This window comes from Ciconia boyciana, chromosome 2, assembly GCF_034638445.1.
Source record: "Ciconia boyciana chromosome 2, ASM3463844v1, whole genome shotgun sequence".
Classification (NCBI taxonomy): Eukaryota; Metazoa; Chordata; class Aves; order Ciconiiformes; family Ciconiidae; genus Ciconia; species Ciconia boyciana.
This window is the reverse complement of record NC_132935.1, coordinates 109,830,607-109,854,223: the sequence shown is the minus strand read 5'-3', so window position 1 is coordinate 109,854,223 and position 23,617 is coordinate 109,830,607. Positions and strand designations below refer to the sequence as shown.

The window sequence follows — 23,617 nt, the reverse complement described above, 5'->3', positions numbered from 1 at the left end:
TTGGGTGATCACAGAAAGCATGCTAGGAGCGATCAGCTGAAACCTCACTGACTAGACTACTTTGATGTACTCTGCAGCACTTGTATATCTCAGCTGCAAGACCTTAAACAGAAGAAAAAACCCATTTTGGGCCTGGATTTCTGCACTACTTAGTGCCTCTTCCCAATATTTCCGAGTCCATTAAGTTTGGCTGAAATGAGCTAACGATATTAATTTCTTCTGACTTCCATAGCTATAAGCAGCTATGGGCTGCAGCATGAGGCCATTTCTTACTGGACAGAAAAGAACCCAGTTAGTTTGATATCAGGAAATTTTTTTCCAAATATGATAGCTAATCTAATAATTTTTAGCTTATCTTTGATCTTAATTTTTTCCTCTGTACATGAAAACTTTTCACTTAGCTTTTTTGGTCTCAATAAAAAGCTATTCAATTCATGTATATTCTTACCACCTGAATGTTTAGGAACAGTTGTCTGAGGAGCAAGACATTACCATCCATGTCTTCAAAAAAGCTAGCAAGTTTTTTTAACATGCTTTAAGAAGTGATATTATGACATAATGCATGTGAACAATTAAACTTTCCTACAATACACAGTCTGTATTAAGAGGTTTGGGCTGAATTTAAGTCCCTTTGGAACAAACTATTTTCTTCTACGAAGATGTCACTGGAAGGATAAACTGTCTGAAGTAGGTTAAGTTGTCCCTCAGTACATGAAATTTAAGGGAAAATGTGTGATATAACTCAGTCCCATTTCTTCTGAGTAACCTCAGAAGAACTTGCCTTTCACATTCTGTTTCTTCTATTTTCTTTCTTTGGCATTAGAGCACTTTTTCCCTTCAAATTTCTGACTTGATTTTCAGAGTCACATAAAGCATTTATGCATGTGCTTCAACACCCCTTTGTCTCAAGCACTTCAAATGCAGATTTTACTGTTCTTTATCACAATTACCACTGGCTCATCTGAGCAGGTGATGAATCAGTAAAGTCAGAAATGTAACAAAAACTAGTCTTGTTCATCACTAAAAAAAATATGTATTTTCTCCTCTATTTAAATCTCCATACACTGAAAACTGTCTTTGTGTTATCCTGTTTTTGATAAAGGCATGCTTCAGGTTAAAATATCAAGTCTGGGAGTGCTATATCTACTTTGATAGATTAGAAAAAAATTGCTGTAAACAGTTTAAGGAATATTACCAAACCTTAGAAAAAAGCTTTTATGAGATTTCATGTATAATTCATTTAGAAATTGACTTTCATGTCTTGGATCACTAAATCTAAATTAAAATGCATTCTGCTGAAAGAGTTGGTGAAACCAAAGCTGGTCAGAAAAAAGGCTATACATTTATATACTCAGTCACAAACTGCATATTCTTCAGTATTGGCTTCCCTACTGAAAATCATGGGATTTGACTAGTAAACACGCTCAATACTTCCAAGCTTGAAGGAAGTGGAACCCATTTGAATGTTCAGCATTTCCATTAAGCAGACTATTAATCTTGCTTTTTCTATTTCACTTACCCCACCTGAAAAAACACCTTATGGGACATCTGAGTTTGTTAGTCTGTAAACATCTAGAATCACAGAATAAATTTAGGTTGGAAGGGACCTCTGAAGGTCACCTGTTCCAGCTTCCTGCGTGAAGCCGGTCCAGTTGTATCAGGTTACTCAGGGCTTTGTCCAGGAGAGTTTTGAGTATCTCCAAATATGGAGATCCACGACTACCCTGGGAAACCTGTTCCAAAGTTTGATCACCCTCAAGATGAAAAGATTTTTCCTTATATACAATCAAAGTAACCCATGTTGCAATTTGTGTCTATTGTCTCCTGCCCCATCACTGCACACCTTTGGGAAGGGTCCACCTCTGTCTTCTCTGAACTCTTATGCAGTTGTTGACAGCTACTGAACTCTCATCTCCATCATTAAATGAGTTACCACGTGTTTGTAGTGGTGTGTATTTTTTAAGGAAAAACACTAGTTTGGATCTTGGGGGGCTCTAAGCAGGAGCGTGTTTTAATACTGCACTGCTCTTTGTTAGGACAGACAATCAACCATTAAACTTAATAAACCATTCATTTCCGATCTCTGAAGAGCTAATACATAATGACAATTGAAATAAAAATATCAAGACTGAATTTAAAACAAATTTAGGGGAAAGTAGCATGCTGGAGTTCGGCTTTATTTTCACAAATTCAAAACTTCTGATTTGCTTTTTCTCAGAAACCCAGGATAAGAACATTGAAATTACAGAACAAAAACCGAGCATCAGAAAGGAAGAGGAATTCAGATTTATCCAAAATTCCCCCCCCCCAGCCCCTGCCCGTGCATAACACTACCAAGCATCAAGCAGAAACACAAGTGAGTACACCTTCAACAAACAGGTGGTAGGTTTAAATTTAAATACAGGGTTTCCTGGTCTTGCAAGATGAGCAGAAGTGAGAAGGAAGGATGACTGCCACTTTCAACATCCCACTGCTAGATTGGACTACATGCAACAAAACTACCTCATTGCTTGATAAGCAACATCTCAGTGATAGTTAACAGCTTAATTACCTCTGACTACCTTTTTAAGCTGGTTTATTGCTTAACTACACCAGTTCCCTGTCCCACTTCATTTTATGTCTACACAAACACCCATGCCATAACAGTACACGACAGCAGGAACAAAACACTGGGATTGGATAAGCATCTCTATTAAATGTGTAGCCACAACCTGAACAGTGGAAGTCGCAACAGGAAGCAGACTGATGACTTGGAAAAGTTATGTTAAAGGTATTATCATATGTTCTTTCATGGCCAGTACAGAATTTCATAAACTGATAAACAAAACCGTCTGCTACTACTGCAGCTTACTGGCACTATCAGCAGATTCTCTTATGGATAGTAAAATTTGTGTCACTGGGCAATCTTTCAAGTTTTTCTGTACCTGCAAATCTTAAAAGACAAAACCAAAAAATCTGCAATGGAACAGAAGCCAAAGCTTCATGCTCAAGTTTAAGTGCCACACTTTACTAGGTGTCCTGATTTCACCTTAGGGAAACCTTCAACTAAAAGGAATGAGCTAGTGAGTGAATCCACAGATAATAGTCTGTTGTACCCTAATTCTGTAACATCCTTTTTCTAGATATAAGCGCTATCTAAATATCCAGAGACTGGAAAACAGAGTCTGTTGATGCTATACAAATAGAATACTAATGTACACAAACTCATAGAGTAAAGGGAAAGAAGCAAGGAGAAAATTCTTACACAAACAGACCTTCAATGATCCTTTATCAATAGAAATTAACTTTCAGGTGTGCAAAATGAACAAAGACTAACATCAACATAATCTTTTCCTAGTCAACAAAAAGGCCTGGTAAAGACTAGAAGTATCTATACAAAAAAAAGGTAACACAGGTGGACACTTCAGGGATTTCAGCCTGCTGCAAACACATATCAGTATAGCTCCCACCTTGTAAACCTTTATAGCAATATGTTAAAGAGTCATAACAGTTTACAGTAGTACTACTCACTCTTGTTTTAAAACAGGACAGTATCATGATACTTTTTGTTCTCAAAGCCATACTTCTACTTTAAAGTATATTTTGCTGATATGCAGCAAGGAGCAGCTTTGTTTTACAATTTTGCAAGTCCCTCCTAAGAACTGCCTGTCTGGCTATTACCTGAAGAGCAGTTTTGCCAGAAGAAGTCATAACTTTCTTCTTATTCCTAGAGATTTAGCAAGACACATGCACAGTCTAGCAATCAAGATCTTTTTTTTTAGTAACATAAATTAATCTAATTTGCTAGTGAAAGAATGCTTGCAAAACGTGTTTAAATACTACCACAAAATACCACTGACACAGTAAGTTAGAAATCTTAACATACTATTAAAAGTGACACATAGCAATTTGAGAGGGCACAGTGCCTAGGCTCTGAGTGATCTTTTCTGACGCATTTCACTGCCAAGGGGAGACATCTGTGGCAAGATGCTAATGAAGTGCTCAGAGCAGCACGGTATCAGTACGTTAGTATCAAGGGATTGTACAATTTCTGGGCTCCTAATCTCATTTTATATTATTTATGTTGTAAAAAAGAATAGAAATTTGGGTACAAATCCCTTAGCATTAAAAAAAATATTTAGTCTACTTGTATTGCTTCCAGTCATTCCCTCAGAGCAAGTTTTCTTTGGACATAAGCTTCATTTTACCACAATTTTTTGATCATCAAAATATGTTCAAGTGCCCTCTTGACAGCATCTGCTCTTGTGAAGTTCCACTTAAAAACACAAAATAAAAATGAAGAAAATCCATAGATGGTGAACACATCTACTATGGTGTTTACCTTCATAAGCATTTTGTGGAGGACAGCATATTGATTGCCCAAACCTAAAAAGCAGTGGGATTCCTTGATAACAACTACTAGGATGACATGTAATCTACTGCTAAAACTCACTCCTACTCTGGCCCAGTTGATATCATGTTTCTTGACACACAGAGGCAGCTTTGAACAGGTGTGGGCAGGTTTCCTCCATCAATCCAGCTTGCTGTCTGTCCAACTGGTTTTAAAAAGAGAATGGGACAGTTCTCTCTATATACTCACTATTTTATCTGGCAACATCTGCTGAACTGGTGGGAAGAGGTTTAAAATAATCTCTCCCCCCCCCCCCCCATGGAAAGTGATACAGGTTTTTGCAGCTTGCACTTCTAAACAGAAAATCTCAGCTTTTCTGAAAAAAAGTATCAGGATACTTATCTACATATTCTCTTTCAAGTCATTCCCAAAGGCATTAGTTAATGCTGTAGCCAACCTGCAAGTACACTTAGCACATTATACTTGAAAACTTCTGAGAACCATGCAGGGCTTAATCCATTTGGTTATTCCATTAAAATAAGAAATCCAAGAGTGGGAGGGAGCTTGATTTGAACTAATTTCCAATCACTTCAACCTGAATTACAGATTATTTATATTACATTTAAGGCTCTAATGTGCTTCAGCTCAGAGACAAACACCAAACTTCTGAAATGCTGCAACTAAAAATGCAGTCTGTTATTCAACAGTGTCATGATCAGAAAACATTGTCTTTGTAGAATAACAGTCACAACTGTGGACTTTACTCCAATAGATATGAGAACCCAAATAATCCTCACCCTGAAAAGAAGATATATACAAGCATAAACAAAGTTTCAGGTATACACAACATGCAGACCAAACCCGTATTTTTTGCATCTCGACTGCTTCAAACCTTTCTCACAATGAATCCTTGTTATCAGATCTTTTAACAACTATTAGCACAGTGCTAGGTTTTACCATCCCAAGGTTAACTGAAAGCATAGCTTTAACTTAGAGAGACTGAATAAATATTCATAACTACATACATATTTCAGAGAAAAATAAGGTTTTTTCCATTTCAAAGGTTGAACTCCTGAACTTCTTGTTCAGCATCATATAAAGCTGTTCAGAAGTCACTGTCTACTAAGTGAAATTGAAAATACTAAGGTGAGAACAAAAGACAGGCAAGAATATGCTTTCATTTATCTGCAAGTGCAGGTTTTCTCCAGGTATCACAGCTGCAAAGGAACTTAAACTACCGCTGCATAGAACAATTGGGATACAGTAGGGCTTACTAGCTCAAAACCACTGCTATATCAACACAGATATGCTGTGTTCAGTATAGATTTATTCACATTTAGCATGAACAAGCAAACAAACCCACCCTGATCCAGGCTAGCTATAGGCAGAGCCAGCTTGGATCTGCTATGACTTACTGATTTTAACTTAAGTTTAGCATTAGCATTGCCAGACATGAGCAGGCTTCAAAGCATTGCTTGGTTGTCAATGAACTTCCCTCTTCAGTAAGCCTGATTAGCTTGGTCTCATTATGACAAGAGCCAAGAGACATTTATCAATGTGCTCAAGCTAACAAAACCACCTCAAATAATGAGCATTGGGGAAAACTATTTCTGAATTGGCTTTACTAGAAACTTAAAGATGACAGTGAAGACTGGTCAGTTTTTACATTGTTTGTGCTGAATTGGGCAATGGGACTGCAAACAGACTGTACAATCAAACATGCAGCTTTTACATGAAGTAGTGAAGAAATATGATCACTGTGTATGTTCAAGTGTCCTGCATAGCTAGCCCACTCAACAGCCAGAATTAGGCACAGAATAAGTTGCGGAAAAAAAAAGAAAAAAACAATCCAAAACACAGTGAAAGATAAGCCCAGCAGCTGAAGAGTGGTCAGTTTCTACAAGCTCAATATTAAGGTGATGAATACTATGCAGGTTCTGATATGATCTCTGTGTTGTGGTATGCCAGCTATATCCAGTCCTCAATACCTCTGTGATGAAGCAAGTTTGATTTTGGAACACTAAAATATCCAAGATAGGCAGCTGTCTGTGTTCATCTCAGAGAAAGCGGTATCATCATATTTGCTAGGAGGAGCAACAGAGAATATTGTCTACAGCTGACTGTGACCCCTTGCAAAGAGAAAGTGCAAGCTCATACAAAACCCATGACAATATAGAGTAACAATGACAGTCTCTCAAAATCTAAAATTAATACCACTGCTGTAGACATGAAAAAGTTACAGCAGCATGGCCATTCAGGTAAGTACTCATTTTGTGACTGCATTGCAGCAGGGAATTTTTTTACATCAGTAGGGGGCTCTAGTTGTGCAGCTTTTCATAATCTGTTAAACCTGTACATGGAATGGAAATATTCTTAGTGATGCAGACACAGGGGCTAGAACACTTGCAGCTGCAGGACTATCACACAGAGGCAGAGCTGAGTGGCTATATTCAGTGCTCTCTGAAGCTGGCGCCTGACAAGAACGAAGACTACCAAAGCAAAGGAAAGATATTTTATCTCAAAGATGTCTTAGAAGTGAGCAATTGCAATTATGCATAAATTCAATTCAATTATGATAACTGATCAAGAACAGCTGATTAAAGGGTAATGGTACAAACTGTCATTCAATGCTGCATTTATAAATAACCTGGCCTTTATGTCACCAAAATGGACTTGCATTTTTATAACCCCAGAATTCCAAACACAGATTAAATCTGTAAATAATTACAGCAGATCAGCATTATGCAAGTATTTGTAAAGATTTTCCATAGCACTTAACATATATTACACTATATTGCATAGCTATATTTATCCTTATGTTGAAATACAAGTATCAGGCCATCTTGATAAAACAAAAAAATAGTTATGAAGAAACAGTTCAGATTTAGACCAGGACTCAAGTAGACACTTTTAAATATCACTCATGGAGAATAACAGCTCAAATTTAAATGTAAAAACATGTTAGACTTGTGATGAAGCTCAATCAGGCCCTATACGCAGCTGCTCAGAATTATGTTAGGGATCAGCTTGCAAATTGTTTAACATCACTCAGGACTCATTCTTAACTGTGGCCAATTAGTGTTGACAGCCCAGCTGCATTTGATTTAGAATACGGAGGTAGACACATATGTTAAAACGAGGTTATTGAACTCTATTTAAAGAAGCTTTGCCCCATTTTCAGTGAGCAAGCAAGCAGTTGAAAAAGGCTTACAGCTTCTCTTTACTAAGGCCACGCAGAAAAGGCTGCAGATACATAATGTACTATCAGCGTTGGTAGAAAAACCGAACAGAATGTATGGAAAAGCCTTCCTTCCTATAGAATAACCAACCTTCACTTTAACACCTTGTACATACATTCTAGATGTGGAAGCTTTATAGACCTACTTTCCATTTCATATGGAATAACATTAGAATAATACATTTGCTATATAACCAGGCATATTTTAAAAGCCAAATAAGTTGTTCGTATCTGCAGAAACAAACACACAGAGCTAGATTTAATCTTATTTGCACAATAATTTTTACTCTGCTTAGCAGAATGATAGCAACATGTAAAAAGCAGCTACTTTTCTCAATAACGTATGAGAAAATCCTCTAAAACCCCAAGATTACTTACAATGAAATGTTTTTGAGAACATCTTTGGAAGAATGGCAGAGGGTCTGAATCAACTGTTGATTGCATCAGAAAAGTGTGAAGAATATGTAAGATGTCAGAAGCACCTTTGTTGACAAGTAAATCAAATCATTCTTTGACTGACTGTCAATAGAATAAACAGGGAAATCCAGACAAAACTCAGGCAGTCAATCTTATTACTATGAATTTTATCAGATTCCTCAAAAAGAGATCAGCTCTGCAGTAAGTAGGACTGCTTCTTTAGTTGATGTCCATTTGGTGCAGCCCATTAATAACATCTATTGCAGCACAACCATTTGTACTTATCTCCTGATTAAATTATCTGTTAAAATATCTGGGCATAATAAAAGTGAATCAGTCTCAATCATACATTTTCTTTTATTTTCTCCTAACAATAGCCTGACCAGCCAAGAATTTCACTGATCATGTTCATTTTGCACAAGATTCTATATAATATCACCTTTTAATTAACAACTTGTCATGAGTGACATCAAACTAATCCTTACATATATAGGTAGCTTCCATTTTTATCTACAAAATGCAGATATTTATACAGTGTGCCATCTGAATGCCAAAAGGTTCCAATATGTTTCTTATGTTCCCTCATGGCATATAAATTCATAAAAATAACTCTAAAATGAAAATAAGATGTTCAAGTACACCAGAAACTGTGATTAAATAATGTTTTCTAAGCAACCTGTGTAGAAAAACAGAAGCTGTCCAAAACTGATTGCCTACTTGAGATAATATCAAATTAGATAAAAATCCTTTTCCTATTTTGGTAATCAGTTGTCTCCTTGTAAAACGTGATATTACATAAAAAACTCTTTACAAACACTTAAAAAAGCTGCTTAGGACAAGCTTGGACCATGATGCCCTCTTAATAAAGAAAAACTAGCAGATAACCAGCTCTATGCAATTAGCACATAAACTAATGGTCTGCAGATAAGTATCAGACTAAAAAAAGGAAAATATGTTTCACATGTTGATAATCCATTCCAATTTCACTAGCCTTATCTACACTGCATTTCTTTTAGTGTTCCTTCAATTAGCTGAATAACAGTCAGAGTGTCAATGTTTCTGGTCAGGATGATTCACCTGCAACTTAAACATGACCAATATGGATTTATTTTTTTCAATATGTTTATATCTTCTGTAACTAAAAATAAATAGAAATGCATTGCTACTTTTTAGAGTTGTTTCCATTTTTCAGTGGAAAATGAATTCTTCAAAGCAAAACATAAAGAAAGGCAGAAACAAATGACTGATATCCAGCTTCCTTTAAGTGCTTGTCTTTCCTCTCTCCATCCCACTGTACTGATCTCTTAATTCTACACTGCTGATTCTCATTGCTAAACTATTAAAAATAGTACTGCACAACTTTACTCAGTTTTCTCTACTAATCAGATGAGATACGGGTAAAAGAATTGCTTTTAACATTATAATATTTTAATGTTCAATTACTTCTGTGTTATTTAACATATTAGAGACAGGTGAATGTCAAAATCTTACACAGGGGAAAGCAGTAAAAATACTTTTCCTGTTTTACAACAGCTTTAGGCTATGTTCATTACAAAACAAAGTAACATTTCTTGGAGCATCAGCCAGCCACCACACACAGCAAGTGCTCCATGAAGATAAACCAGCACCCTGATTCCTAGCACCACAGCCTCACTGTTTCTCTCCAGAAAACTAGTCTCAGAGTGAAAGCAAGCAAGCAACGCATTTAGTCTTGCTGGGTTAAGCCACTCAGTAATAAGCACTCCACAATGAAAACAAAAAGCTGACAGGGCTGGAGAATTGGAGTTTCTCCAGCTTTCACGCTACCCACTCTTCTGTGCGGGAGAAGCTGGCCAGAGCACAGGGGCTGGAGGAGACACGGGAGCCAGCGTGTGAAGGAAGGGACAGGAGGGCCGTAGGTGAGGAAACAGACAGCACCAGGAAGCACTGAGGCCCACAAGAGACCTAGGCCAGCCAGTCCGAGTGTCCTCGGGTCTGCTTATGCCACAAGATGTTTTGGCAAATGGTTTTCATAGAGGCTCTTACTGTCTCAAACTTTTGATGACAAGTAGCACATTTACCTTTGATACTTCTCCATATGTATACTTTCACCAAGTTACCTTAAAAATTTTTTTTAAAAGTTCAGTTCAAGTGGAAACGGTCCAATAACTGTAAGCAGACCTTGTAACTTCCAAGGGCCAAGGTGCCTGGATGACAATCACTGACAACAGCAAGTGCACACACAGGCTCATTCTTTTAACTTCAAAAAAGGCTACAATTTATAGCAATAGACTGCTAACTAAATTTAGCATTTGTATAATTTATGACATGCTACATGTTAAGGTGTCACGCAAGAAGTTTTGTATGAAGCTTTGTATGCAGTTGTGGAAATTCAAAGAACTGTTAATGTGCAATTCAGTGTCCAAGTGAGCCCTAGGCAGCTATTATTTTGCACTAGAGACCACATCTTCTGCATTAAATTAGTATTTTTAAACTAACCGAGAGGCTAACCACTTAACTGAGATAACAGCTTTCACTAAACTGAAGGAGAAAAACATTGCCTCTTAATTCACTGCATGGTATAGCCACTAACTTAAAATGCAAAACAGAAATTAAGGGATAAATCTGCTTAGTTGAAAGCAAAATGCAGAGTGATAAAATGGCCTTATGTAGGAGCAGAATGTTGTAATTTCAGTTGTTACATATGGCACAAAAATTCCAACTTAGTTAAAAGGAAAAGAATGTGCAGAATATGTACCAAATCAATGGAACCATTTTGATGCAAAAGTAGTTCATTAGGCAATTCCCACTCAAGAAAAATCTGTATACTTAAATGCACTGATGCACAGAACATACCTTTGCAATGTGGTCAGTTTGCAGCTGCTAAGTACATATCCAGCCAGATAGTAGGAGTCATTGCAGCTCCACTAACTGAAGTGAGAGATGGGAAAGCTGGAGGTCTGACTGGTATCAGATTTACTCCCTCTCTTCCCCTCTCCCAAGTCCCAAACTGACAGGAATTTAAACTAGCAAAATATTTTACCTTACATGGCAGAGATGACAACACTTGACAAGATACAGATGCTGCTCTCAAACACCCTGACAAAAACACGGTAATAAACACAAAAGCATAAGGATCATACTACTAGTAAACTACGTGTACACAGCTGTTCCAGGACATTAGCAATCCCAGACCATCTTGGATGAGAAGGCACCACAAAATGTAGTTGGAAATTTTTCTGCCTTATGGGAAGTTCAAAAAGGAACTTCCTGTCAGTGAAGCCCGTACTGAGTATCTGCCTAAGACTGGTCCTGCAAGTGTTGACAGTGACAGACGTAAGTACCTATGGCTGTCTTCTACTGTTACTTCCAGTCTATTGTGGATGTGGCAGCAGCCTATGTATGAGCAAGAGAGAACTGGATCTTGAGCTCAGCACAGGCTCATAATACACAGAACGGGGGCACAGGGGGAGGGTCATTTCTTTTCCCTTTGTCACTGGCATTTCATAAGGAAGCATCTTGAAATCTTTCTATACGTTTCTACAATTTACATGGACTGGTGAATTAGAAAGCACCTGACAAATAAAACAAAGGAACTGTACTGCCAGCCACAGCTCTTAAAGAGACAAGAGAATAATTCATAGCCAAAAGGAAGAGAGGAATGAAAAGTCTTGACCTTGCTTACTTATGTCATGGACAAGTGATTTATCATACACAAGAATGTCAACCTAATTATGAAAGGGACACTGATTACAAAAGAGAAAACCTTTAAGATTATATAAAATTGACTCAATTAAACATTTTTAAAAGAAGTTAGCACAATGCATGGGGCTAAAAATGACCTTTTGGGTCTGCAAGATATCTATGAAGAATAAATTTTACAGAAAAGCAAAGTCAAGGTCCAGCAGGAAGCAATTAGTATGTTAAAAAAAACACAGCTTATTTATAGCACATATGACACGACATTGTTAGGATTAGATCAATTTGACCAGGTACGTGATACTAGCCCAGTTGCATAAGGTTCTCTCCAAATATCATTTAGGAATACAAATTCAGAAGACAACCATCCTTAATAAAAAGGAATTAACAATAGCTTAAATGAAATAAAAACAATTTCTAAATCAGCAAGACTAACAATTTATTAAATATTGATCATAGGTCATTTTTGCTGGCCTTCTTTAAACATATAAGTAATTGTGTCAGTGCAGAAAGGAATCAATACGCTAGAAGTTCACAAGAGCCGTTTTCAATGAATTCTGAAGAAATATCCTCACAAGATGATCCATGAGTAACCTCTGGGAAAGAACTGCACATCACCCTGTACTGACATAATCAATTATGAACGGAAAGACATGTATATGTCTTCACATGATTTGTATGCCATTACGTTCCTTTGTGCAACTTGCTTTAGCTAATAAATCTTATTTCTGGAAACAAATACAGTCATTTGAAGCCTGGATTCCACTTTCTGGTTTTTGTCAGTAAACTACAGCAGACTTGCACAACATTGTAGTGACTGGTAGGTCAGCAACTTCCACCTAGCCAAGGGGAAGGACAATGACTCCACACAATCACACCAAAAGCACACAATGAACCGTCTTGTATCTCTATGGTAAGCAAGTGGGCAAGTAGACCCCTGCTGTAATAGGGGACAGTAAGAGCTGCAGACAGCCCAGCTCCCTCTCCCTACAGGACGGGCTTCTGCAACAGTTACTTTCCAACACAGTCAATGAAAGGAAAACCAATAATCTCACCTTCCCTGTAAGTGAGATTATTGGTTTTGAAAAAACAAAAGTCATCCTGGAACAGGTATTATGGACAAGAGATATTTCTAGTTAGTTATTATTGACTGCATTTAATTGTTTCAAAACCTCCTCTTTAAAACATGGTTTTCAATCCTCGCCCTTTGGTGAAACCAGCAACATACCATGAAGATTACAGTATACTAGATAAACTCTGATATAAACAGCATTTTTACGGAGTAATCTTTTGGAGGTTATGTATCAGAACCAGTTATTTAGAAACAAAAATTTATCCAGGCCTTTAAAAATGACTATAAACAAGCTAATTTAACTAGCAGTGTTTAATTCTGCTTCCCTTTACCATTGCATAGCAGAGTCAAACAGCAGCAACCAGTTGCAAAGCATTTGTGTCTAGCTAGCACAGAAGAGAAAGGGGGAAAAACATTCTCTCAACTGTGAGACAGCAGTGTTAGCAGGCTGTATATTTCCCAAGTAGGGATCTATTCCTTATGCAGTTACTCCGATTTGGCAATTGCCCTTTGAACAGCAATCCTATTACATTGAATACTCTTGTTCTTGTACTTTCCTGAAGTTCAAACAGTCCCTCACATCAGAGGGAAAAGAAGCTACCATTGGATCTGGTCTTCCAGATCTTTGGCACTGAAAAAGATACAAAAGGCTAAGCGACCTTAAACCGCAACCCAATAGCTGGGATACTATTCATTTCCTTTGACTTATTTGGTATCCATAGCACAACTACAGCTAAAATAATAAGAGAAGATAAAAATCCACTTAAGATCAAATTTTAGTAGAGATGCCTACCCGTGGCAGTTCTTCCTCATGGAATATTGGAACAGATACTGCTTTTTTACTAGGAAAAGTGACGAACAGATGTTTAAATAGGTTAAGGACGGAAAGAGATTTAATTTGGGAATAAATCATAATTAAATTCTCTTTACTGGCTTCCATCTTGATTCTTCTAACAAAACTCTCCCACATATAAACTACATGCAAATTCTGTATTGCTTGGGGCTGTGTGGCCTTTTCAGAGATTTTTGCAAAGAAAAAGCAAGATTTCCGTTTCATGTTAAGTGCAAAGGAGTTATTTATTGCTTGTTATGTCCACAGAAACAATATATATAAATGCTTGCATTTCCTATTTAATTTCATTGAAAAAAATCCCAGTGCCTGAAGCTAAAAGACTCCTTTTGATCTAGTAACAATCCTTATCTGTATTTGCCAGGGGATTCAGCAGAAATACTGAGGATGCAGTTTTAAAGCTAGAGGGCTGCAGTTCTGCCTTCACTACTCATTCCCAGTTCTTCCCATCTTCTGCCTACTCCTGGCACTAATGCTCATGCAGTGGCAACTGTGAGTTATTTCAGGAAGCTGGTAATGATGAAGATTAACCTGGAAAGTGATCTTTTCTGACCAAACCAGCTCCCTGAACTGGCTTGCTGTATGGTCCCATGATTATAAACAGTGGCTCAGGGGCAGGAACACAGCAGTTAAGACTTTGCTGCAGTGTAAGCCAACCCAAGTCACGCTGTAACTTGCTTTCACTCTTCTTGGACCACATACTCCTAACCCCAGTCTCAGCACTAGCACTTGTACTTGTGGAGCAAGACATCACCATTGTGACTGAAACAGACTCCCTTGCTCCACCAAGATAGTCTGCAATCAGCTGTAGATCTTGCGGCTGGCGTAGCCACTAGAATGGATACAAATGAAGCAAAAGCATTTTTGTGTCAGAAAGCAGAAATTTCACATCTCTTAGCGACATGACTGCAGAAAGGTTCTTACCCTTTAGCATGTTTTGATAAAGAATGAGATGGGGGCAAACACCTTTCTGTGGAAGTTAAGCCAGTCAGTGTCACCAGAGTGAACTGAGCACTAGCTGGCAATTGTTTATATCAAGCTTAATTTTCACTTTATTTGATAATGTTCCTGACAACAGAATCTCCTGTGTTTGCTCCCCTAAACTTCTATATTTTATGGACTACGTTACCACATGTCCTCCCCCTGTTTCATAAGTGTACTCCCACACAACCCCATAAAATCCTGTTTTATTACTTACATTACATTTCTTGCACATGAATACATTATCTTTACCAAGGTGATGCTAGCAGTCCCAAGGCTAGTCCACAAAGGTTAGTCTCCCTTGGCTGCCTCTATAGTCAGCTCCCAGGAGATGACAACCTGCTGGCACTACCACATCCAGTTCAACCACCCCAATATATGTCCTCTGTGCTCCTTTCTCCATGTCAGTGCTAATATTTGATCCTTGATCAAACCATGTTGTGGAGTTAAAATACCAGAAAATCCCACCCCCCTTCCCCACCAAACCAACTCAAAACATACCCCCCCCCCCAACCAAGTTAGGAGTTTCTACTGGTTCAGCTGCTCAAGGATCAGAGAAATGTAAATTTAATAAAGACAGGTGTGGGAACAGAGACTGGTGGCAGGGAAACCTTTTGGCAGCAACTATAACCTCAAATCATACTCCTGGAACCAAAGCTAAGTCAACTATGAAAAAAAATCTATTGGAATTTGGGCTTGTTCTGAAGTTCACATAGTCTAGTTTCCAAACATGATACGCAACTTAAGTAAAAGCATAATTTAAAAACAAATCATCGCAATTTAAGATGTTTGTATTTGTAGGACAGGTAGAAAAACTTTAATTTTTTTGGTCTAACTGCAGCAGCGTAGAGAGCAATCAATCACAAAATGAACAGTGCCAGAAGATTCGGATTTTTAGCAAGGTCCCTAAATAGTATATTTAAAAACAGAACAATAAATACTTTATGCAGTAATTCTGGAAAACACACACTTTCTTTTGGCTCAGTGCACACATTGCAACAGCAATTCATTAATGTTTTCCAAAAGCCACACCATTAGAAAAATGTTAGTACACCAAGACATAAACAACAACACATAACAACAATTTGCTTTAAGTACCACTGACAACACAGAAGAGACAGACAGATGGATTCAGCGATTGGCATCATGACAAGAAGAAATACTATTTCTTGTGAAAGTCTGAGATCAAATGGGCAAAATACTTTAGAACAAAAAGCAAAAGAAAAAGTCATCAGCTCTAAGAGTTACTGGGTAAAGTTAAAAGCTTGCACTCATCTGAAATTCAGAGTAGATCATCACAGCGGTTGAAAGTTATTGGACCTTTCCCTAGAATACCAGCTCAAAGTTCCTCCAGGACCTCTCTAGCAACAGTGCATTTCAAAATTATGCTATGCTGTATACATAAACTCTTTCCTTCCTTGGTGAAATATGCAGTTTCCTTCTCACTCTTTTATTATATTTTCTGAAGATAACTCTTGAGGCCTGTTACGGCTAGAACCTTGTAATCAACTTACTGCCAGAAGCTGGCAAGTTATACACTCCTGTCTCTACCCCAGTGAAAGATCTAAGCTCGAAGATGAATTTAAGCTCCAGGGTCACTAGGTTTTATAGTAAAGTCACACACAATGCAACGAATTCATGAAAACATGGTGTGGAATGATAGGTATTTTTTCCTCTATGTATCATTTAATATTATGTAAGATGGTGGCTCTTTTAAAAAAAATGGCACACAAGGGTAAGTAAAAAATAAGCAGCTGCTAGGAGGTTCACAATGAATTTCAAATAATGTGGTTTTGTATGAAAAAAGTACAGTTCACTAACAGAAAGCTCCCTTCACCTGCAGAACCATGATAGCTATGATTTAACAGCACTGCAATTGCATGTCTACGGACAATGAGGCCCTATGCTCCTCTTTGGCTCTCAGATTTTCTCTACAGCCTGTGCCTTTTACATGCACAGACCTCTCTTCTCCCATCCCACCACTGATTTTGTCCAGATCATTTGAAGATTTACTTTAAAAATAAAAAAGTTTAAAGTGAAACCTGGCAAAGCTAAACGCACAGCAAATGTGATAACATGTTTCGTGTGACAAAGCTATACTTAAATGAAGTTCTGCTTTAAAGGCCTACTTACACCTGAGTACTCCCATTCCTTAATTCAAGTTTGCTTTGCAGAACATAACTGCATTTTAGACTGAACCGTACTTCTTAGTCTGCTGTGACTTTTATTTCAAGTTACTGTAGTGGCATACAAGGTCAGTTCATATACATGCATAATTTAACAGAAGTTAAATTGTTATGCATAACTAACAATCATTATGTTAGAAACCTGTCAGAATTAGTTAAGCTCACCTCTTTATCCATACTCTCTAAATCCTCTTTACATAGGGTGTACAGGGGCATTGTCTCAGACATACTTGGCTGGCGTTTCCGCTTAGATGGACCAGGCTGCTCTTCATTTTCACTTGTTGGTAGGTCTTCTTCGAACATCTGCTGCTGATGTGGCTGAACAACTCTGAAAAATTTCAGGGGTCCCACATAAGAAAGGTTTACTTGATTTACAGCTTGTCTAGAAATAAAAGCCTATAAAACAATTTATGACTGCTGAATATCTATGACTTTGCTTAATAGGGTTCTGTGTTCATCAACAGAAGAAAGATCAAGTCTCCCAATGATTGCTTTTATTTTCAGTCTGACAGCTTAAGTTCTTATTCTACCTTTGACAAGGTACTCACTATCCTGCCTTCCCATTTTTCTTATAAGTAACCATCAAACTTTTCTTGAAGCCAAGAGTTTCAGGAGCTGCAGATGCATTGCTGTTAAAATACTTCAAGGTTTGTGCTCAAGTGGAGTTTGTCCACTTGACACAATTATAATTCAGGAAACAATTCTTGCATTCTAATATATTTTTCCTGATCAATGTTATGCTTGTATTCTTGAGTCTCAAAGTACACCTTTCTATTTCTCAACCTTACAGACAAGAGGTTTGCAAGTAGAAAGCTAATTTCTGCAGCCTCAGTCTTCAGACATTTCCCAGATGCTAAGCCTGGATGAGATGCAAACCAGACCATATTTCTTTTTGGCTAGTGTATTCAAATATGGTAGCAGTTTCCTGTATTTAACTGGAACACACAGATACAAAAAGGAATGTCAAAATGTTCATAAAAATGGATAAAATAATCATAGCTTCATGAGAATTGCTTTATAATAGTAATAAAAAGATAGACTACACTCAGAACAACAGCAGGAGACTTTTCTTGGGTGACTTTTTTTTTCTGTGAATAACAACTATTTAAAGTTATTAACTATTAAATAACTATTAAAGTTATTAACTAACTAAAGTTATTAAATAACTATTAAAGTTATTAACAAGTTAATTAACTATTAAAGACTTGGAGAAGCTAAAACTGCTACACAACACAGTTTAACTATGAATACTGGGCTGTCACACTAACTCCTGAAACACATTACAGCAACTCAGCACCAAGCAGAATCCTGTACAAAGATCTCAGATCATAAAGCTCATGGATCACAAATTATTTGTGTTAGCCACAAGATTGTGTGGGTGGGGAATGATTACCACTAACAAGTACAAAAGTGACTGTATTTGAAGTCACAAGCTGTTTCAAGTTGTAACTATGAGGTAAGACACCATCAAGCTGTTTCTGAGGGTGGTGGTGATTAAGAAAGGGTACAGTGTGGTCTCTGTTGACAAGAGTTTCAGCACAGGATAGCTGCTTCTCATCAAGTCTGGATTTTCAAGAAACAGCTTTAGATAAGCAGCCCCACCCAAAAAAGCCATTATTAAATTATGTAAATCCAGTCACATGTAAGGTTCTACAAAATCCTTTCTCCTCTCATGAACTTGAGAGCTTCCTAAGAAGGCCATCTAAATATCAAGATTTTTTTCTACGTCAGTACCTCAATCCCAGAATGTATGAAATCTGAAAGCCATACGAAGCTATCAACTGAGCTTGTTTTGAGGGCTCACATTTCCTAAATACACATCCCTCTCCTCTCAGATCCCACAGATAGGTGCAGTAGGTGTGAATTCATTTTTTGAACTGGGGGGTGGTGGGGGAAGAGAGCCAAGCCATTGCTGTGCTACCCAGAACTGCGCTATCTGCTGCAGAAGGCCCCCATCAGCTCAGCACTACTGAGCAACACAGCAGAAGCATTCCTCTTCGCAGTTTGTCATTTCTGTACGCTGAAGTTTCCTATGAAGCCAAAACAACGATTTAGATGTTGTGGAAATGAACTAACCAAACTAGTTTTCCGTTAGAGATTTTAATTACAGCTTAACAGTTTTTTGGTTTGGTTTTTTCTCTATGAAATATTTTCTATTTTACAAGACCACACAGTTTTCTTTTGCTATTAAACTGGTCTCAGACAATAATTTTCATAGGTAAAAGAGGAAAAAAATTCAGCATTCCACTATATTTTCCAAAACGATCTTTTAAAATATGATTTCCACACCTTTTTAATAGGTACCCTCGCCAAGAGAAAGGTGGTGATGCTATTTAGATTCTTAGTAAAACAGAGAATGATAAAACAAAAGGTATAAGCATCTTATGCAACTGCATTAAAAACATGACAAGCTTGACCATGCCAGGAATTATACACAAGTTATAAGTAGCAGGCAACTAAGATTTTCTTAGACTAGAAATAAATCTAGTATGTTTTTTTAAGACCACATTATCATACTGATGACAGTGAGAACTCCTCCTTTTGCAGTTTCTGTATCATTGTATTCTTATTTATATTCTTTATTTGAACGCTTCAGAGAACTTCACCCTCGCCTCAACCAGTGGCAAAGGCAGGAATTATTTTGCATCATTATTAAATAAAAACTGTACCGACAGTTTAATTCTGGAGATACTGCATCCAAGACTAGGCATAGCTATGAACTTCTTTACTCTGAAGCAATAATATGCAGAAATATTACAAGTCTCAGGTTAGTCTTGAAGACTCCACCATTGTTAAAAAAAATACCCCCCCAAGAATAAAATGCGAGATCATCCTTGACCACATTATTATACACAAATATTAACTGTAAAATAACTGTATTAATAGCCTCTAAAGGCTTTTGTCAGTTTTTTTTTTCCCCTCAGTATTTTCCAAGTGCTACTAGATAAGAAACACTGGGACATCTCACCAAAGCATTCCAAAAAGCAATATAAAACAAAGACTTCTTTAAGGTTTGTAAGAAACATTTTTATTTTATCAAAGACATTATTCAGGCTTTACATTTTCAGCTGCTTGTTACGGTGATTAAAATTTAAAGACATACAGATGCAGGAATTTACATTTATTTCTAATCAGATGAGATTCATGAGTACTTTTCCAAAAATAACACCATATTCAACCCTGCACAGGTTGGTTGGCGCTTGCCAGTCTTACACGCACAAGGACATGCACGTGTGCTAGAACTCACCACATGCAGGGTGGGTTCAACATTTGTGGAAGTAACAAGCATCTTAACACTTTCATTGATACAGCATCAGGACAAAAGCTAAAAATAGCATTATCATCATGAAAATGTTAAAAATATTTGAATTCAATTGATTATTTCAATTTGGTACTTTGTATTTTTGCTGTTATAACAAAAGTGATAACATTAGATAGGAAAAATTGTAACAATGAGCACGTAAATTAAAACACAAAAATTTTATAAGTGAAATTAATTTATATGAATCTTAAAGAATTTCTTCAGCCACCAACATCTGCTTGACACATCTTTTCAAACCAAACATTTAGGGCATCTTAGCATTATTTAAAACCAGAATGCCACTTTTAACTTCACATGTAAATTATATCCATATTTTAAGCCTTGCTTTATCTGTTAGTGTATTATTAGCATTCACTAGAATTTAATTTGTAATTTTTTTTTTCCTTTATTCTAGTCCAAGATGCCATTAGCATTTGCGTTTTTTGGACAACACTACATTACACATCCCATGACCTGTTACAACTTCAGTGTTTACTGTAATGTTTGTAGAATACTGTTTCCATATGAAAATGCAAATTGTTGAGATACATACGGATTGTCAAAGCTCTGACATGCAGGTTATTTTTAAAGAGGAATCCTTCCTGTTCTCAGACAGAGAAGAGCTCCTGCTGGCCGCCAGCTGCCACCAAGCAGAGCTGCATTCCCTTCCCTTCTCTTCTAGTACAGCCACAAACTCTTTGCCACCCTTCCGCTCAGGCTGCAACAGCCATGACAAAAAGCAGGTGTTTGAGTCTCACAGAGCTGAGTACAATGGCAAGATCTATGCCTGTCGCACAAAATGTTGACCAAATTAACTGAATAATCTGTAATTCACTGGTGACAGTTTCACTGCAAATTTTGTGTAGATATTTAAAATAATCATACCCTATTTTAAATTATGTTTCAAGTTGAACCCCAGAAAAACTAAAAATGTTGAACCCAAAATAAAAAAAGTGGGAACTGAAACAGTTCTTATGAAGTGGTACTCTGATAACTTGAAGCCCTTTTTTCAGTAGCCAGCCTTGCAAGAGGTTATCTTCTAAGTTCTATTCATACAGCAAGAGACTGAGTACCATTGCTATGCCACATGCGGTGACCATCTCCCCAAGGGTTTCCTCTCGCAGCAGTGCAATTTTGTTGCCCACTGTCTGAAATTCAGAATCAGATGGTTTTTAGAAACTATCCAAGAAGATTATTGGAGGCTTTGACTACATCCACCCACAACAGGAGCAGTTGTGAGTGTTACCAGCTTTAACTCTGCTTAAATTTAATGGCTTGGTTACAAATACTCTCATCTTTCTGTAGGAGGTGAACACATGAGCACATGAAGTCTGTCAGGACACAAAATACATTGCTGTCTACCAAGAAATTGCTGCACTAAGGTAATTTTCTCTAAAGTCAAGTATCACATCAATTTTTAAATTGGATGTGAAGCTTTTTAAGAAAAGGTATCACTGATGTATGCATTAAGAAAAAGCAAAGTGATGATACAGTACTTCTGCCTCAGCTCTTGCTCAGTCAAAATACCCAAAAGCTGTTCCTATTTGGCTTTTTGTTACTTCTTTACAGCCTTTGTGCTCTGCCTGCACTGTAATTCCTATCCATTAAAAGTACTTAAAGTGATATTTGATCCCTGCACTGCTTTCCTCCTAGACTTTACCAAGACACTCATCACCATCTTAACTGAAGATAGCAGAACTGCTCTGAGGAATATAGACATGCCCCAATTAAGAGATCAGTGTTTACATGTCACTAATTTTACCACTAGAACCAAATCAACAGGAAATTATGATGAAAATACTATTTCCCAGTATATATCTTATGCTAATCTCTTTTCTTACAGCTGCTTAGTTACAGGGTGAAGTTGCAGCACTGAGTAATTGGATTCACTTTCTTAGATTAAAGCATCTCAACCCTGAGCACTGATAGTCAAAAAAATGCTTAAGTGAAATAAAATAAGGGAGTAGAAAGGAGATACAGTCTTGCTCCACCCTCAAAACCTGTCTGGGGCTCTGAGAAACTCAACTAAAATGACAGCTGGAATATATTTCTCTCCTTTTCCATAAGATGTTCAAGTGAAGAAGCACGTCTGCATTCAAGAAAAATAGGCTTAAGTGTGGACATAACTCTTCATTAAATTGTTGACAAAGGTAGAACAAACATCAAAACGTATTCTTTTTAAAGCATTGAATGATGCATTAATATCAACATAAACCATCATATTGAAGCATCTTAGAAATGTCATGACAATTATATACATGTACAACATTCCCAGCTCTATTTCTAGACAAATTCCTTCCCACAATAACTGACAAACCAACCCAAAACCTTTTCAGCTCCTCTCTGGATACATGCTGTGTCTTGATAATTTGAAGTTTTTCCTGTTCATTTAACATATCATAGTAAAGTAAAATACATACTTTAAAGACACAGTTAAAAAGGAACTGAAAACAAGATATCTTTACAAACAAGAGACTCAGAAAACCTGTGTTGACAGAAACAAGGGAGGTGAAATAAGAAAAAAGCCTATAAAAAGATGACAACTGAAAAAACCACAGGTTGAAATAATTTAGCAGCAGGAAGATCGAGTGGAAACATAACAAGCTACACTAATATACAAAACCTTTACAAGTGATACACTGCAAAAGTGGCGGGGGAGGGAGAAGAAAGGTAGAAAACTGTGCATTTATAATTGTGCTTTGTATTTTTGTACTTGCTTGGAAAACTGAATTGCTTTATAACTGCTATATTCTGATCACATTGTACAAAGGAATTTTGATCACATTTTACAAAGAGAAAAGCTTTGCCTTCAACTGGATAGTTCTTTACCACTGGAGTCAACAAGCCTTGCTAAACTTGTTAGCATTCCAGAAAGTTAGACCTTTTACATAGATACTTAGGGATGAATCTTAGATATTTTAGACATCCTTAAGAGACAAGTGTTGTCTTTGTAGCTTAACCAAATCCACAAATTTTGACAAAGTCCAGGTGCTAGCCTTTGTACATCAAAAAGCAGGCCGCCTCCTCCTCCTCCTGCTGCTTTAGTGTCTTGATTTAGTGATCTAAGGATTATTAACTAGCAATCAGTCATATGACCTTATTTAATAATACTCAGTTAGCTACACCCCTCTTCCACCACTTATGATATTCCTCAAAACAAAACACAAAGCTGATGTCCCATCTGAAGGAATTATGTAAAGAGGAAAATTTTATACACAAAAGCCAAATGCTATCAGGTATATTTTATAGACAAAAACCCACTCCAGTATTCTAAGACTCATTAAAAACCAATTAGGCTGCCTCACTTCAGAGATGAGTTATTCTAACATTCTTTAGACTGCATAAACTACACGCTGTGTTTATTAGTTTTGAGGTTTCTAGTCACAGTTAGGTGAAGCACAAAAAGCATCTAGAATTCTAGCATCCTGATTTCACATCAGCTGACTATTCGCTTTCACTCATTTCCTTGGCTTTTTAGAAAGCAAACAAAGTAACTAAAGCAAAGATGACAATTTGATCAAATGCAAAGATAATAAGTTAAATTTACTACAGCATCTGAAAATA

The 23,617-nt window shown here is 37.1% G+C and overlaps 1 protein-coding gene across 9 annotated transcripts in view; it reads right to left on the bottom strand.

Annotated features, from left to right (window-relative positions):
• The window catches only part of CTDP1 (CTD phosphatase subunit 1), a 128,650-nt gene that overhangs the window by 59,127 nt on the left and 45,906 nt on the right, over window positions 1-23,617 (bottom strand). For 8 of the 9 annotated variants that reach the window (XM_072853482.1, XM_072853484.1, XM_072853483.1 and 5 more), the window contains exon 11: window positions 16,918-17,080. In XM_072853482.1, the coding sequence (XP_072709583.1) occupies window positions 16,918-17,080 (163 nt within the window). Of the gene's footprint in view, window positions 1-16,917; window positions 17,081-19,801; window positions 21,202-23,617 lie in introns of those variants that run through there. The other variant, XM_072853490.1, reaches the window with a different exon arrangement.